General features: G+C 33.9%; 2 protein-coding genes across 2 annotated transcripts; both read left to right on the top strand.

The window, feature by feature from the left end:
- Positions 1-1846: 1846 nt before the first annotated feature.
- Positions 1847-7836, top strand: LOC112032772 (transcription initiation factor IIB-2). Its single transcript, XM_024065528.2, has 7 exons — positions 1847-2646; positions 5186-5210; positions 5776-5905; positions 5998-6128; positions 6238-6326; positions 7266-7342; positions 7582-7836. The coding sequence occupies exons 1-7, from the start codon at positions 2087-2089 to the stop codon at positions 7713-7715; spliced, it is 1146 nt and encodes a 381-aa protein (XP_023921296.2). The 5' UTR covers positions 1847-2086; the 3' UTR covers positions 7716-7836.
- A 2244-nt stretch (positions 7837-10080) lies between these two features.
- Positions 10081-14844, top strand: LOC112032767 (RNA-binding protein Y14A). The gene is made up of 4 exons (XM_024065525.2): positions 10081-10223; positions 11850-11986; positions 13182-13321; positions 14318-14844. The coding sequence occupies exons 1-4, from the start codon at positions 10118-10120 to the stop codon at positions 14361-14363; spliced, it is 429 nt and encodes a 142-aa protein (XP_023921293.2). The 5' UTR covers positions 10081-10117; the 3' UTR covers positions 14364-14844.
- The last annotated feature ends 958 nt before the right edge of the window (positions 14845-15802 follow it).

The raw sequence follows: 15802 nt of genomic DNA, 5'->3' as shown, positions 1-15802 counted from the left end.
GGATTACACATTTCTCTTACATAAAAATAACCCTCACACAACATTTACAGACATGAAACTCATATATATTCGAGAGGATTGTGTAGTCCATAGAATTTGAACCGAATGATTTATTGTAACACCTGTGCATCCCTGAAGTTGACTTAAAACAAAAGTACAAGTTTCTAAAAAAAAAAAAAACATGAAACTCATATATATTCGAGAGGATTGTGTAGTCCATAGAATTTGAACCGAATGATTTATTGTAACACCTGTGCATCCCTGAAGTTGACTTAAAACAAAAGTACAAGTTTCTAAAAAAAAAAAAAGTACAAGAAACAAAAAAATTCAACGATCTTGATAAATGACGTCTTCCTTCGCAAGCAGGTCGGCACAACAGTTTCCCTTTTAGTAAAAGTGGCGCAACCGACGTGGGTTTTGCCAATTAAATAGCATCAACGTAAATTATTGATGAGTATAATTTCTCTTTAAAAAAAAAAAAAAAAAAAGACATTATAATTTTGAATTTGTGAATTGAACGCTATTACCTCAACAAAAAAGAGGGAAAAAAAAGGTGTGGAGCACAAATTAAAGTATTTATTAGACTACAGAATAAGATCACATAAATATTTTGCACGAGGAATCGGAGATTTAATTAATTTTTTATTATTATTTATACAAAGGGAGAACATAATAATAAATTAAATGAGCATGTGGTCCGTTTGAGATCTGCTTATTTTGCTAAAATTGAAAACTTTTTGCTGACAGTACTATAGATAAAAGTAAAATTTAGCTGAAATAGTATTGTAAGACTCATGAATAGTATCGAAAAATACAGTGAGATCCATAAATAATAGCAAAAATAAATTAAATGGTAAAATAAGTTGACAAAAATAATATTTGCCGAACTGATACGTGGTAAGTAACATGAAATTATTTCGTATATCTGGTGGACTACACCCTCCTCTTATATTTAATGTGGACCTCAGATGTGTGGCTTGCACATGCAACTCACATTTATGCGAAAGGATTGTATAATTCACCAAGTTTACCAAATAATTTCTCTAAGTAATAAACTATGTATTAGGCAGAAGATGACATACAACAAAAATACAAGGAATTAACAATTTGCACGATCTAGATAATTGTTGTTCTTCATTTGCAAGTGCCCAATAGTTTTCTTTTAATCCAAGCAACACAAATGACATGAGTTCAACCACCTAAATAATTACCGAAATGAATTATTAGCCAATATAGTGTCTCTTTTTTTTTTTTAATAAAAAAACTACATTTATGATTTTGAATTTTGACATTATTAACCCGCATTACCTAAAAAAAAACAAGTATTGATAAGTGAAAATATGAAAAGTGCTATGTTCATAATATTTTTATAATAAATTCTAGGTGATAAGTTGTTATTAGTTCTAATTTGAATTCACTATTAAAATTACATTTTTACTCACCAACAACAACTAGTAATAACCTATTATTTATAATTTGTTACGAAAGTATTGTGATCATAGCATTTCTCGTAACAACACAGTTAATTAGGTTAGGACTTAAGAACGAGAAATGCCAACTCTACAATATTTTCACAAAAGTTATAGAGAATAAAATGTTATTAATGAGTAAAAAAAAAAAAATAGTTTGAGTGATAGATCCAAAATAGAAACTCGTAACAACTTATCAGAATTTGTTGTACAGGATACAAATGTTGCGGACACAAAATTAGCAAGGAATGGATCAAAACAAATCTTACATCCAAACACATAAAAGCAAGAAAGCAAGTAGTCCAACTAAGCACACCACCCACGAAACTCTCATGACTTTCCTAACCAAGTCACCTCTATAAATACCCCATTCTTCTCTTCATTTCACATTCTCCTTTCTTCTCCTCAAGCTCCCAACTTCGTGAGAGAAAGAGAGAGAGGAGAAGAACCAAAAAAACAAAAACAAAAAAAGCAAAAAAACCCAAAATCACCACCACCACCATCACCATTTGAAATTTCAAATTTGATCCAAAACGAGGTCGTTTCGCTGGTATTTATACAAAAAGAAGATACAGAGAGAAGAAGAAAGAGGAAGAAGGAGGAGGTAGAGATGTCAGATGCGTATTGCTCAGACTGTAAGCGGCAGACGGAGGTGGTGTTCGACCACTCGGCCGGCGACACCGTGTGTTCGGAGTGCGGGTTGGTGTTGGAGTCGCACTCGATCGACGAGACCTCCGAGTGGAGGACTTTCGCAAACGAATCGGGCGATAACGACCCGGTTCGTGACAGAGAGAAGAAGAAAGAGGAAGAAGGAGGAGGTAGAGATGTCAGATGCGTATTGCTCAGACTGTAAGCGGCAGACGGAGGTGGTGTTCGACCACTCGGCCGGCGACACCGTGTGTTCGGAGTGCGGGTTGGTGTTGGAGTCGCACTCGATCGACGAGACCTCCGAGTGGAGGACTTTCGCAAACGAATCGGGCGATAACGACCCGGTTCGTGTCGGCGGGCCGACCAACCCGCTCTTGGCCGACGGAGGGCTCTCCACCGTCATAGCCAAGCCCAACGGCGCCACCGGAGAGTTCCTCTCCTCCTCCCTCGGCCGATGGCAGAATCGCGGTTCCAACCCCGATCGCGGCCTCATTCTAGCGTTCAAAACGATTGCCACTATGTCCGATAGGTATAATCGAAAAATAATCAAAATCGGTTCTTTTTGGTTTTAGAATGCGTTGGATTTTTTTATATAGGGGGGGGGGTTTGGAATTAGGTTTTAGTTTAGGGTTTGTTTGGATTCTGAGAAAGTTTAGAGCTACTTTTATTAGGTATTGGAATTTGGATCGGTTTGACATTTTTGCTTGAGCTGAAAATAAGGATATTTGAAATGAAGTTTGGATTTTTAGGTGACAATTGGGTTTGGAATTAGGTTTTAGTTGGGGTTTGTTTGGATTCTGAGAAAGTGTAGCTTGTTTGAGCTACTTTTATTAGGTATTGGAATTTGGATCGGTTTGACATTTTTTGCTTGAGCTGAAAATAAGGATATTTGAATTGAAGTTTGGATATTTTTAGGTGACAATTGGGTTTGGATTTAGGTTTTAGTTGGGGTTTGTTTGGATTCTGAGAAAGTGTAGCTTGTGTGAGCTACTTTTATTAGGTATTGGAATTTGTATCGGCTTGACATTTTTGCTTGAGCTGAATATAAGGATATTTGGATTGAAGTTTGGATTTTTAGATGAAAATTGGGTTTTTTTTTTAATTGCATTGGATTTTGCAGGCTTTTATATTAGTTAGGGTTTGTTTGGAAAAATAAATAAAGGGTATTTTGAATTGGGTTTTGGATCGGCTTGACATTTTTGTTTGTGCTGGTTTGTGTGGATAAAGAGGAAGTGTGGAGGAAACGTTTTGTAATTGGTTTTGATCGAGCTGGTTTTGTAGCAAATTTAGAAATATTGGGAAGTTTGGATTTTTAAACAAAAAAATTGAGATTTAAGGTGGATCGGCTTAAAAATTTGTTGGTTTGTTTAAATGCTAAAGAAGTGCTACTATATGAGCTGGTTTTGTAGCAACTATGGGGGATTCAGAAATGGGTATTGGATTTTTTTGAACTTTCTCTGCAGGGGAGGGGGCACTTGGAAGACTTTTGGCAAAGTGGTTTATTGGATTACTAAGGGCTCTTAGGGTGCTGAGAAAGTGAGGAAAATTGTTGGAACTACCTAGCTTGAGATAGTTTTGTAAAAACTATAGGGAAATTTGAACTGAATTTTCGATTTTTAGTGAGTTTAAATCTGGGTCAGCATAAAGGTTATACTTTTCTGCGAAACTTTGAATGTTAATTCTTTTTTGTTTGGATGCTGAAAAAGTATGGGGAAAGTAAAACATGTTGGAATCGATCTTGCTTGAGCTGATTTTGTAACAAATATAGGGTTATTGGATTTGGGTTTTGGATTTTTTGGCAGATAAGAAAGTATGGGAAGGAAAAAGAAAAATTGGATATTGGGTTAATCATGGTTTGGGACTCTTGAATGTGGGAAAACGAGTTTTTAGGTTTGGTTGAGATATTGATAGTATTTGGAAGCTGAAATGACATATAGCATAAGGTTAGATATGGATTTGGTTGAGGGGCAAGTGTTGGTAGATAGAAATTGAAATTTCTGGACTTAGAACCATTCCTCAGTTTATAAACTAAGAATTTTAATCTGCTTTTGACAAATCAACATAAATCCAGTTTGAAAATTTTCAATGCTTTTGTTCTCATGCTGATTTTGATTGTTTGAGATAATTGTAGTGATTGTAAACACCTTCAAGTTGGTAATTATTTGATGAGTTTATTATCAGATATTTGATAGTGAGTAAACCCCAAGGGATACCACAATCGGTTGGGAACCCTCTTGAAGTGAGGTCAGAATTTGAATCTCCCCTCCTCCCCTCCCCCTTCCTTCGGGCTAAAACTTACTAATAAAAAAAAAAAAAAAAAAAAAAAAATTCTGTGAGTAAAAAATCCACTAGAACCTCATAATGTAAAAAAAAAAAAAAAAAAAAAAAATTCTGTGAGTAAAAAATCCACTAGAACCTCATAATGTTTGAAGAATTTGATAATGAAAATTTCTTGATTTTTATACCGCTTACCTGTGCGCCAATTCAGTTTGGTTTACCAAGATTGTGCTGTGATTATCTGTCCAACACATATGAGTGATTCTGATCTTTGTTATTATTTTGCTTACATTCATAATCTATGGTGTTGTAAACAGATTAAGCTTCTTAATATTGGATTGCTAAGGGACTAGGAAGGAACTTACCTGCTTTGTTTAGAAGATAATTATACCAATATTGATTGGTCAACTACTTGGCTAACTTTGTTCATAAAGATAATTCCACACAGGCTCGCTAAAAAGCTCTCTAATAACAGCTTGAGCTGGACTGGCATAATTCTTACATCTCAACTTGGCTCACAAACATGAGGACTCTGCCACAACTGCAAAATAATTACATTGAGTGTTTAAAATACAGACGGAGTTTGTTAGTTTACAACACTTTAGTTAGATACAATCTCTTTCTTTTCACATTTTATCTGTTCTTTTAATTGCATTAAATTGTTGTTTTGTTTAACAATGTGATATTTCTGTTATTTTAAATACTTTTGAAATGCTACTCTGCCAAAAGTTGCATTTTCTGGTAAAATGAATACTGAAATACAAAGCTAATGTGGTGACATTATGTTTCAGGTTGGGCCTTGTTGCAACCATTAAGGTAAGCTATTTACTCAGTGTTATGATGTTTGATTAGGTGATTGTGAATTTTTAGCGCACTCATTTGACAATATGTCATACCAACACTCTTATCATTGTATTCAAATCCTTGCTATTCTTGAAGTATGTGAAGTACATAAATTGTTTGTCTATCATTTTTCTTTTACATTATTTGTGTATTATTGCTGAAGGAATCAGAAATGTGTGACCGCAATTCCCAGAGATATAATAAAAATGGACTCGCTATAGAATCAGAACACTATTTATGCTTTCAATCTCCAATGTGAAAAAATGTGATTAAAAACTTGGTCCTAAAGGTTATGGTCTCAACCATGCATTATAATACTATGTTAGAAAGGGAAATATTGTTTCTGAAAAGACCTAAGGAATTTGGAAAATGAATAACAGAAAGTCAGCAGAGAAGTCAGACCTGGTACTCCCTGTTGTTTGCCTTCAGGATTGTTCATGCCTGTTCTCTTTGGTTTACTCTGTTTCAATGGCCATGTGATTTGAGGTTTTTTTTATCCCTCCTTTTCTTTGATGGTGATTTTGTGATGGTTTTAAAGGACCGGGCTAATGAGATATATAAGAGGGTGGAAGATCAAAAGTCTAGTAGAGGAAGAAATCAGGATGCTCTATTGGCTGCTTGTCTGTACATTGCCTGTCGACAAGAAGACAAGCCACGCACTGTAAAGGGTACAGCCTATGATTTTTTTAACATCTGGATGCTTCCTGATTTTTCTTTCCCTAAGTGAATGAGCTTCCCTGAACATGTGGATTTCAACTAGAAATATGCTCTGTCGCTAATGGAGCCACAAAGAAGGAAATTGGCCGAGCAAAAGAATACATAGTGAAACAACTGGGGTTGGAGAATGGTCAGTCAGTGGAGATGGGAACAATACATGCTGGGGACTTTATGGTGAGGTTTTTTCTCTTCTTTGAAGTAGGACATAAATCATAACTTCTTTACAGAATTATTAAATTTATAGGCAGTGACTGACATTATTTAATTTTAACATAATCTATAGAGGCGGTTTTGTTCCAATCTTGGTATGAATAATCAAGCGGTTAAAGCTGCCCAGGAAGCTGTTACAAAATCAGAAGAGTTTGATATAAGGTAGTTCTGGTTTTCTCTTGTATTGTCATGTTTTATGCATTAACTAAAACATACATTCATGAATGAAGTTTTGCCTCTCTTTTTCTATAGAATATATTCATTTGAGTTTGATTACGGTAGATTCCTTATGCAACATCAAATAGTTAAATTTTACTTGTTGAAAAAGGTTTCATGATATGTGAACCAATGATCTGGTGTGCGTGTGAAAAGGATGCATGTGAAAGAAATGACCACAGGAACAATGAAATTATAATAAGGAGCTTAATGATGTGTACTGTTGGTCTGTTTGCCATATGGAGATTTTGGGTACAGCTCATTTTTGGGAAGAAGAGAAGAAGGGGGTGGGGGGTGGGACTTGGGGCATGGGGAGGGTAAACCCATTTTGTTCTCCACTATTGCAGTTTGCTATGGGGAAAATATGGAGTTGATTGATTGTTCTGAAAACATATGATAGAGAGTTGGGTGGAGATGCAGTTTTAAACTTTATTGTTCTCAGTATTACCATGTGGATGTTACATGTAGTATGTGTCTGTATTGCACGTCTGTGTTCAGCTTTTTTTTTTTTTTTTTTCACGTGTTTCAGGGAGTGTTGCGGCTACTGTTCATGCACTGCTTATAAACAGTAGCTGCAAATATTGACTTTTCAGATGTGAACAGTGATTTGTGCACTGTTTACGGACCCATAAATCTCACTTTTCAGCAATTTTTTCATTAAAAATGGGTCCGACGACACTATTTACACATTTAAATTTTAATACAGTGTTTTCAGTTTTCAATTTCAGCAAAATAAGTTCTATCTAAACGGACCCGTAGTCTTGTATATTGGTCACTTGTGGTTTGCCTAAGTATCCTGACACAATTTATACAATGGGATTGTTGATATTTTTCTTTGGTCAGCAATTGTTTATATCAATGAATCTTCTTTTTCCTAATTTTCAGGAGGAGCCCTATATCAATTGCAGCAGCAGTCATTTATATTATTACTCAGCTTTCGGATGACAAGAAACCTCTCAAAGGTTCATTATATCCTTATTTTTTAGCATGCTATTATTTATATAAATTTTTTATAAAATGGTTTTAAACTTCCTTATATTGTCAGTTTGAGCTAGATGAGCCAAGTTGTTGAATCATTTTGGTTATATAAATAAACTTCTGAGGCCTGACACGGGCTGCTCTTGCAATCTATGCAAAGAGTGTGCTGTTTTGGGCATCTCATTGTTCAATGTGTTAATTGTTATACCATGTGAAAATGCAGATATTTCAGTTGCCACTGGAGTTGCAGAAGGGACAATAAGAAATTCCTACAAGGATCTTTATCCCCATGTATCAAAGATAATACCAAGCTGGTATGCTAAGGAGGAGGATCTGAAGAACCTTTGCAGCCCTTGAATGTAGAGCAAACAATAACGGGAATATTTAGTAACTTGAAGTTAATTTGAGGCGTTTTTATTTATATGTATTTTAAACTCTTACATACAAACAATGAAAAAGTCGTCTTCTTTCTTCTTTTTTTCCTTGCACTCAACTATGATTATTTATTTGTTTCTGGGACTGATATAACATATGCATGAACCTGGTGCAAGTTGTGGACATGTTGAGTGACTTTTTGGCATGATTCGGTGCATTCAGATCGGATCACCGAGTATAATATACTCAGATACGTCCTCACAAATTCATGAGGTGCCTGAATTTGGCTTTAATAGTTTGCACTAACTATTCGAAAAAAGTTATTTATTAATGATTAAGAATGAAAATCAGACAAAAGATGTAACTGTTCATCCTGTAAGGTTAGAGAATAGGTAGGAGGGAAGATGATTAATTTATTAGCCATAAAGTACATGTGCATAATTCATTTCTAAAGAAGTTCCTCAGCCATTCTTGTAGTTTAGTAGTATTTGGTTTTGACCGGTCTTCTTTAAAAATTATAAATGGCGTATATTTTCAGGGCATATATTTATTAACAATTCATTTTAGAAAAATTTTTATCAGAAATTGAAAAAGCTATCAAATTTTTTCTAAAATGATTTACTGACATATGCCTTAAGCATATACCTTAGTAAAATTCATTATAAGAATCCATTATAAGAACCGGAATTCAAATATCATCTCACCTACTTGTAGCAATTTATAAAAAGTAAAAAATTACAAAACATGTACAATGATTATCAAGTGGAGGGGCAGCTTACCAAATTAAAGTTCGTAGCAATGACTTCAGCATCTTCTTCTATGGAAAACTCAAATACAAGTGCATAATACAAAGTCTCATTATTGTATTCCCACATGTAGGGCAGGCTGACTCGCTGTTCCGATGGCTCAAGAAATGAAGTTATGTCCAAACAAATGTACCTGGTCACCGTATGTTCACCTCAATTGGGCTTTCCAAGCACCAACCAAAATCATTTTCATCAAAGCCTCAACGGGTCCCAACTAATAAGTATAGTGACACAATCATGGGACAACTGATGCGAATTTGATATTCAATCAAAACTATTTTTTATCAAAGTTTATAAGTCACCTAAGAATTCATTGAGAAATTCATCGAAATTCGAAAACCTTTTACTATTTGTATTGTTGTGGGATCCAATACAATCAAAAAAATGATTTGATGATTTTTTTTTTTGCCAGTATCTTAATGACGTAGTAAAGCTTTTTTTTTTTTTCTTGATTTTTTTTTTTGAAAGCTTTTCCTCTGACGTTAATGACATGGTAAACTCTTAGTTTATAAATTTTATGATAGAATTACCGTAAGAAAAGATGATTTTAATTACTTTTTAGAGGCTGGAAAGATATTCTCACTTTTTTTTTTTTTAGAGTTTCAACTTATGACGTTTGCTCTTGATGATAACTCTTTGGTATAGGCAGGGATTGAACTCCAATATCTCTTATTTCAATAAACAGATACTTTACCAGTTAAACTAATTGAAATTTACAGAAAATAGATATTCTCACTTATTTGATCCTAAATCACACTTGCTTTGTGACATTGCTTTTGGTTGGCAAATTTATGTTCTCACACACGCGCACACACAAATATATATATATATATATATATAACATAGGTCTATTATTAGGATTAAATTATTATTATTATTATTATTTATTTATTTATTTTATATATATACTTACAAAACCCTCCATCAGGAATTTTTCTTCACAGGAAATTAATAAATATTGTTACTCACTTCTTCCAAATAATATTTTTTATTAACAAATTAACTAAAATTAAAAAATAGGTCATTTTAGAGGTTGCTAAGGTGTAATTTTAATAGAAATTAACGAAATGATTGAATCGAATAAAGTTGAAACTTAAAAAACTAAATTGCACGAAAGAAATTTAAGTTAAAAAGACTAAATTGAATTTGGCAAAATTAGACGGTTCAATTTGTAATTTAACCTTAAGAAAAAAAAAAAAAAAAATTGAAGTTACCCAGCTGTAACCCGTGTGACGTGTCCAAGAAACAGTTACGCAGCATTTCAAACAGTCCCGAATCAAAACTGGCGGGAACTCACTCACCGAAATAAAAAAAAGATGCTACGTCTACAACAATTTTACAACATTTTTACAACAAATTACAAGTGGTTAGTTGTTATTGGTTCAAATTTGAAACTAACACTAAGATTACTTTTTTGCCCCAACAATAACAACCAATAATAACCTACCGCTTAGAAAATATTGTAAAAATGTTGTAAAAATGTTGTAGACTTATCATTTCTCAAATAAAAAGGCCCAAGCCCGTGTCGACACTTCAGTATTCAGTTACAAAAACAGACGAACTTAGAGCGAGAGAGAGATGGAATGCTACGATGCCGACGACGACGTTTTGATGGAGATGGAGGAGGGTGAGGTCCAAACTGCTCACTTCTTCGCTCCCAATCCATCCTACTTTCCTCTACAATGTCAGTCTCTCTCTCTCTCTCTCTCTAGTTTTTGGTTTGTTTTCACGGCTCTGTTTGGCTGCTAAGAAAACGAAAGAAAAAATAGCCTTGCATTTTTTTTTTCTTTTCAATTTCAGTTATTTCGTTTTTTAGACTCTGTTTGGTTGCTAAGAAAACGCAAGAAATAAGTGCGATCCATTTTTATTTTTTTAATTACCGCTATTTCTTTTGTTTTTAAGACTGTGTTTGGTTACTAAGAAAACGAAAGAATTGCATTTTTTTTTAATTACCGATATTTTGTTTGTTTTTTTAGACTGTGTTTGGTTGCTAAGAAAACGCAAGAAATAATTCGTTTGTTTTTTAGAACCGTGTTTGATTGTTAAGAAAACGCAAGAAATAAGAGCGTTGTTGTTGTTGTTGTTGTTTTTTATTTATTTATTTATTTATTTATTTTTTAATAATTATTTTTAATTACCGCTATTTCATTTGTTTTTAAGACTGTTTGGTTGCTAAGAAATCGCAAGAAATAAGGGCGTTGCATTTTTTTTTTTAATTACCGCTATTTTGTTTTTTTTTTTAGACCGTGTTTGGTTGCTAAGAAAACTCAAGAAAGTGAGAGCATCGCAAATTTTAAATTACCTTTATTTGATTTGTTTTTAGGATTTGTTGAAGTTAGTTTTCTTTATAGTTTTAAATTATAAACTATACTTTATTTTCCTTTTGCTTTTCAGAATTTTTGAACCTCTTAGGCTCTGTTTGTTTACCTGGTAAATTTGGGAATTGGAAAAATATTTTGGAGTACTTGGAGTCTAAGATTATTTATTTGTTAAAAATCTGAGAAAGTATGGACCTCCACCAAATTATACCTCCTTACTTTTCTCAGTAACAAAACAGTGGTTTGGGAATGGGGTTTAGGACTTTAGGGATCATCATTGGGCCCTGCTTGGTTGCTAAGAACCGCTATTTTGTTTTTTTTTTTAGACCGTGTTTGGTTGCTAAGAAAACTCAAGAAAGTGAGAGCATCGCAAATTTTAAATTACCTTTATTTGATTTGTTTTTAGGATTTGTTGAAGTTAGTTTTCTTTATAGTTTTAAATTATAAACTATACTTTATTTTCCTTTTGCTTTTCAGAATTTTTGAACCTCTTAGGCTCTGTTTGTTTACCTGGTAAATTTGGGAATTGGAAAAATATTTTGGAGTACTTGGAGTCTAAGATTATTTATTTGTTAAAAATCTGAGAAAGTATGGACCTCCACCAAATTATACCTCCTTACTTTTCTCAGTAACAAAACAGTGGTTTGGGAATGGGGTTTAGGACTTTAGGGATCATCATTGGGCCCTGCTTGGTTGCTAAGAGAAAGTTATAAAAATAAAGAAAATAGGAAAAAAGAAAATTAGAAATCATGTTTTAGAATCTTTAATTTTCAAAGATTGAAACCTCAACACAGCTTGTTTGTGTGCCTAAAACATTTAAGGTGCTTGTTTGTGTGCATTGATCTCTTAGTTTCTTTTCATATTATAATTGTTAAAAGGAATTTATGATAACCTCAACACATACTCACACACACTCTGTTTTATCATTTTAGCGCTAGCGGTGTACTTACCACTTGAAAAGATTGTCTTACATCTTTAGAAAATATGTGTAGCGGTTGAGGGATGGACTATATTGGTCACTGGAGTTCATCAAGAGGCAGAGGAACGCGATGTTCTTGATCTATTTGGGGAGTTTGGGGAGGTTGAGAGTTTGCATCTGAATCTCAACCATCGCACTGGATATCTTATGGTGAGCAATAAATTCATGTCCATTTTCTTTGAAGAGAGGATGATCTTCATGGTTATCTATGATTTATTATGAGAAAACATGGTTGATGGAGCATCTGCCATCATAACTTAGGAAGAAATTTAATATAGGCTGTTAGGATATTTGTTAAATGATTAAATTCCTACCATTTAAAATGTTAAAAATCCTTAGTGTTGGACTCCATTTATCAAGAGAAGTTTGGGCTTACACATGAGGGGGAGTGTTTGAATATTGGTTAAATGATTAAATTTGCTATTTCCTAACAATGTAAGTTTTTGGAAGAACTGGTAATTTATCATAGGTGTTGGCTTTTAATATGTTTATCATATACTCATGCATACATGCCTGCCCTGAAATCAAAGTGATAATGTATTTGTTACTATGGTGATCATCAATCTTGCAGTCTTGTTTACAAACGATTTTTCATTCAGAACATAAACATATTGCTTTGTTTTTTGCTGGTTAATGCTTGAAGGAATTTTTGAACAAATGTTTTAATTGTGCCAGGCATATAGGCCTATTTTTGTGTTGGCTAGTCTGTGTATGTTTTATTGGAAGTGGCCAGGTTATTTATCTGTTAAGAAAAGAATGTCATTGTATGAGGGCTCTTCAGTGCGTTTTTCTTCCTTTTGCGTATTAATTCATATTCCAATTTGTATTTTAGAGTTATTTTTCATTTTTGGTGCATACTCCAATTTCTCTTCTTCATAGATGCTGCTTAATAATGTTTAGTTATTTCCAATAGATTTATTGCAATATCTGTCTTCTTGGGCTCAAAATATGGCATCTGCTATTTATCTATCTATCCTCTGGATTTCTATATACCTTTCCCAGGTTTAAGAACCTGCTTTTGCAAGGCACTGTCATGTTGTGTATCATGTGTATTGATTTTTTGTCCTTGTTATTTTTGTGTTTAGTAGTGCAAATGATATTTGTTTTGTCTTGTTCTTTTCATTCCATAGCTTGGAAATTCCTACTTTCAATCTCTATCATTGAATAATCAAGGGGAAACAAGGAAAGGTTTTTCATTTTATCATCTCAAGGATAGTGACAGCCATAGAATTTATTGGATACTTTCTTTCTTAAGTAAAGGAAATTTTCTAACATCTTACAAGAAAGGGTGATAAAATTTAGGGTCCAACTGTTGATCTCTAAGTACTAAACCCTTTTTTTCTAGGGGTATGCTCTGATTGAATATGACAACTTTGAGGCAGCTCAGGATGCAATATCCACAATGAATGGGACTGAACTTTTTGATTCTACCATCTCTGTTGATTGGGCTTTCTGTTGTGATCCCTCCAATGCCAGTTATTTGAGGTGGGTTTGTTTTCTTGAATTAGTGCATATCATGCTATTAATGTGTCTTGAATTTTTTCTTTGGCTGTTTGTTGGTATGTTGTTGGACCATCAATTGGTGTTAATTTCAAGCAGGGCAGATATGCTGGAATTACCCTGCAGCATCATTTGTTAGTTACAAGGCTGAGTTTTTTTTTTTTTTTTTTTGTTACCCCATCAACCAATATCTGCTCTGCTTAGAGTTTTTTTGCCAGTTCTGATTTTTGATTGATCATGCCAACAATCAACTTATATGAATTAAGTTATTCAGTTTGCAACCAAGGTCCAAAATTTTGCGCAGTAAAGATGATTATGTTACAGCCTTTATTTTTTTTTCAACTGTAACAATCCCTCTACCCCTGTTGTCTCTTTCCATTGCTTCTCTCCCTTTTCTCCCAGTTTTCACCTTGCCATTTCTTTTGTACTGACTCATCCGGGAGATTTTTCTTAGGTTTTATTTGGTAAAGAGGATAGAAATGTGAGACAAAATAAAACACATTCAATTAATCCTTCATTTTCGTTTCATCCTATTATATCCTCTCCATTTTCCACCCAACTAACTGCATTCCTAGAGTAGTCAGACTTGCTTGCTTGGCCTGTTCTTGTGCTTAGAAATAGAAAAGAAAAAAAAGAAAAGAAAAAAGCAATTGCATGTAGTGCACTCCAATCTTGCATGATGTTCTATCATTGCAGCAACTGAATTTAATTCTGTCATTTAGCTGACCAGATTCTAGGATGGATTTAATCCAATTTTTCCTTCAGCATTTGGAATCCTATTTCAGATTAAGTTATATAAACATATCCTTTCAACCATGGCTGTCTAGTTCTCTTGGATAGATAGCACGAAATGGTTTTATCCTTTTTATTCATATTTTTCTCCATATTCACATCTATGAGCATTCAATTCTTTATTAGTTATCTGTTGTTATCATTACCGTTCATTGCATTACTATTATACCTTTTCCCCCTTATTTGTAGATCCCCACATTCACACCGATCAAGGACTACAATCAGGAGATTCTGATACTGTCCTGGTTTGTTAACTCAATGACAAGGGGTGGTGGGTTTACTTTGTCCAAACTTTTGTATATTGCTTCTTTAGAAGAATCTCTACTTGAAATGTCTTCCAATTGTTTTAAGAAGTTTGAAGGCTGCATGGTCATGTGTTTTACCTATACTCTTTGGAAGTGCAGAATGGTGCTTTCTGACTATTTCCAGTTCACTGGTAGTTTCTTTTCTACTCACTGGAGCTTTTATGCTTATGCTTAACAAATACATGGTTGCTGTTTTAATCACCATTCTGGGCACATTTATTAATCCTCCATACTGGTATTTGTGGGGATTGTTTGAGTATTTGGCACTAGCGATTGAGAAACAGTAACAGTTTGCAAATGGGTTGATGGACTATTGGACTAGCACATGCACACTACACCTTTTGTAAATGGTCGTATGGTTGTACCTTGTGCACAAAGCCCCCACTTCAATAAATGGGAACATTAATTATATTTGTCCGATCTTTCTAACGGAGGAAGGAAGAGATGTCTTGTATGATTATAAGCACTAAACCTACGTGGTTTGTACATTCGTCAAGACTTCATATACCTTTGAGCTATACTTATAAGCTTATATTTGGACAATATGGAGATTGGGCAAAGAAGGTAGAGTAAAAAAATTTGACTAATGCTGTGATGATTTAGGTTGCTAAATGATGATACACTCATTTCAAGTGAGCCAACTCGTTTTGGACTGTATTGAAGCAGGGAGTTGGTGTTATATTATAGTGTTATTGAGATTTTATAAAAGATTGAAGCTCCAAAAAAGACTGTAGTTTTAAATCAATCAATTAGGTGGAAAAGAACATGCAGCTACAATAATTAGTACCAGCTACGAACCTAGACAGCTAGTCTCTCTGGCCAAATGGTTTTGTTGTTTTCTTCCCTAATGGAAAATTTATGCAAGATACTCTCTAATGCAGGGGGAGGCCAAACATTCAAATTGAACACGCAATTTGATGTAGTTACAATGGGGGTGGGGGAATTTGAATCATTGATGTCTTCTTTGAAACACTAGGAGTTGTTAATTGAGCTATAAGGCTCAATTAACAACTGATATTTGGTAATATCAGTTGGTAATTCTAAACTGATATTTGGTTTGTGATATATGTTTAGATTCTTAAAATTTATTTTCAGACCTCTGTTATTAATTTGACTGCATTTTAGCTCAAGGAATCTAGTTGCCTACAAGTAATCGGGTTATCAGTTGTCACAAAACCTTATGGTTGTTGGAACATGGGTTCTCTTGAAAATAGGTAGATATGGATTTTCTTGTAAAATGTGAACATAGTAGCTGTTCAATTGTTTTGTTATACTCTGGCACTTATTTGATACATAAGAATAAACTCCAAAATGGAATAATATCACTTTTGAATAACTATTCAATTATATGATTGTACTTCTGTTATGG

This window comes from Quercus suber, unplaced genomic scaffold, assembly GCF_002906115.3.
Source record: "Quercus suber isolate HL8 unplaced genomic scaffold, Cork oak 2.0 scaffold_950, whole genome shotgun sequence".
NCBI lineage: Eukaryota > Viridiplantae > Streptophyta > Magnoliopsida > Fagales > Fagaceae > Quercus > Quercus suber.
Note: the sequence above shows the minus strand (reverse complement) of the source record. Positions and strands in the feature narration are given on the sequence as shown.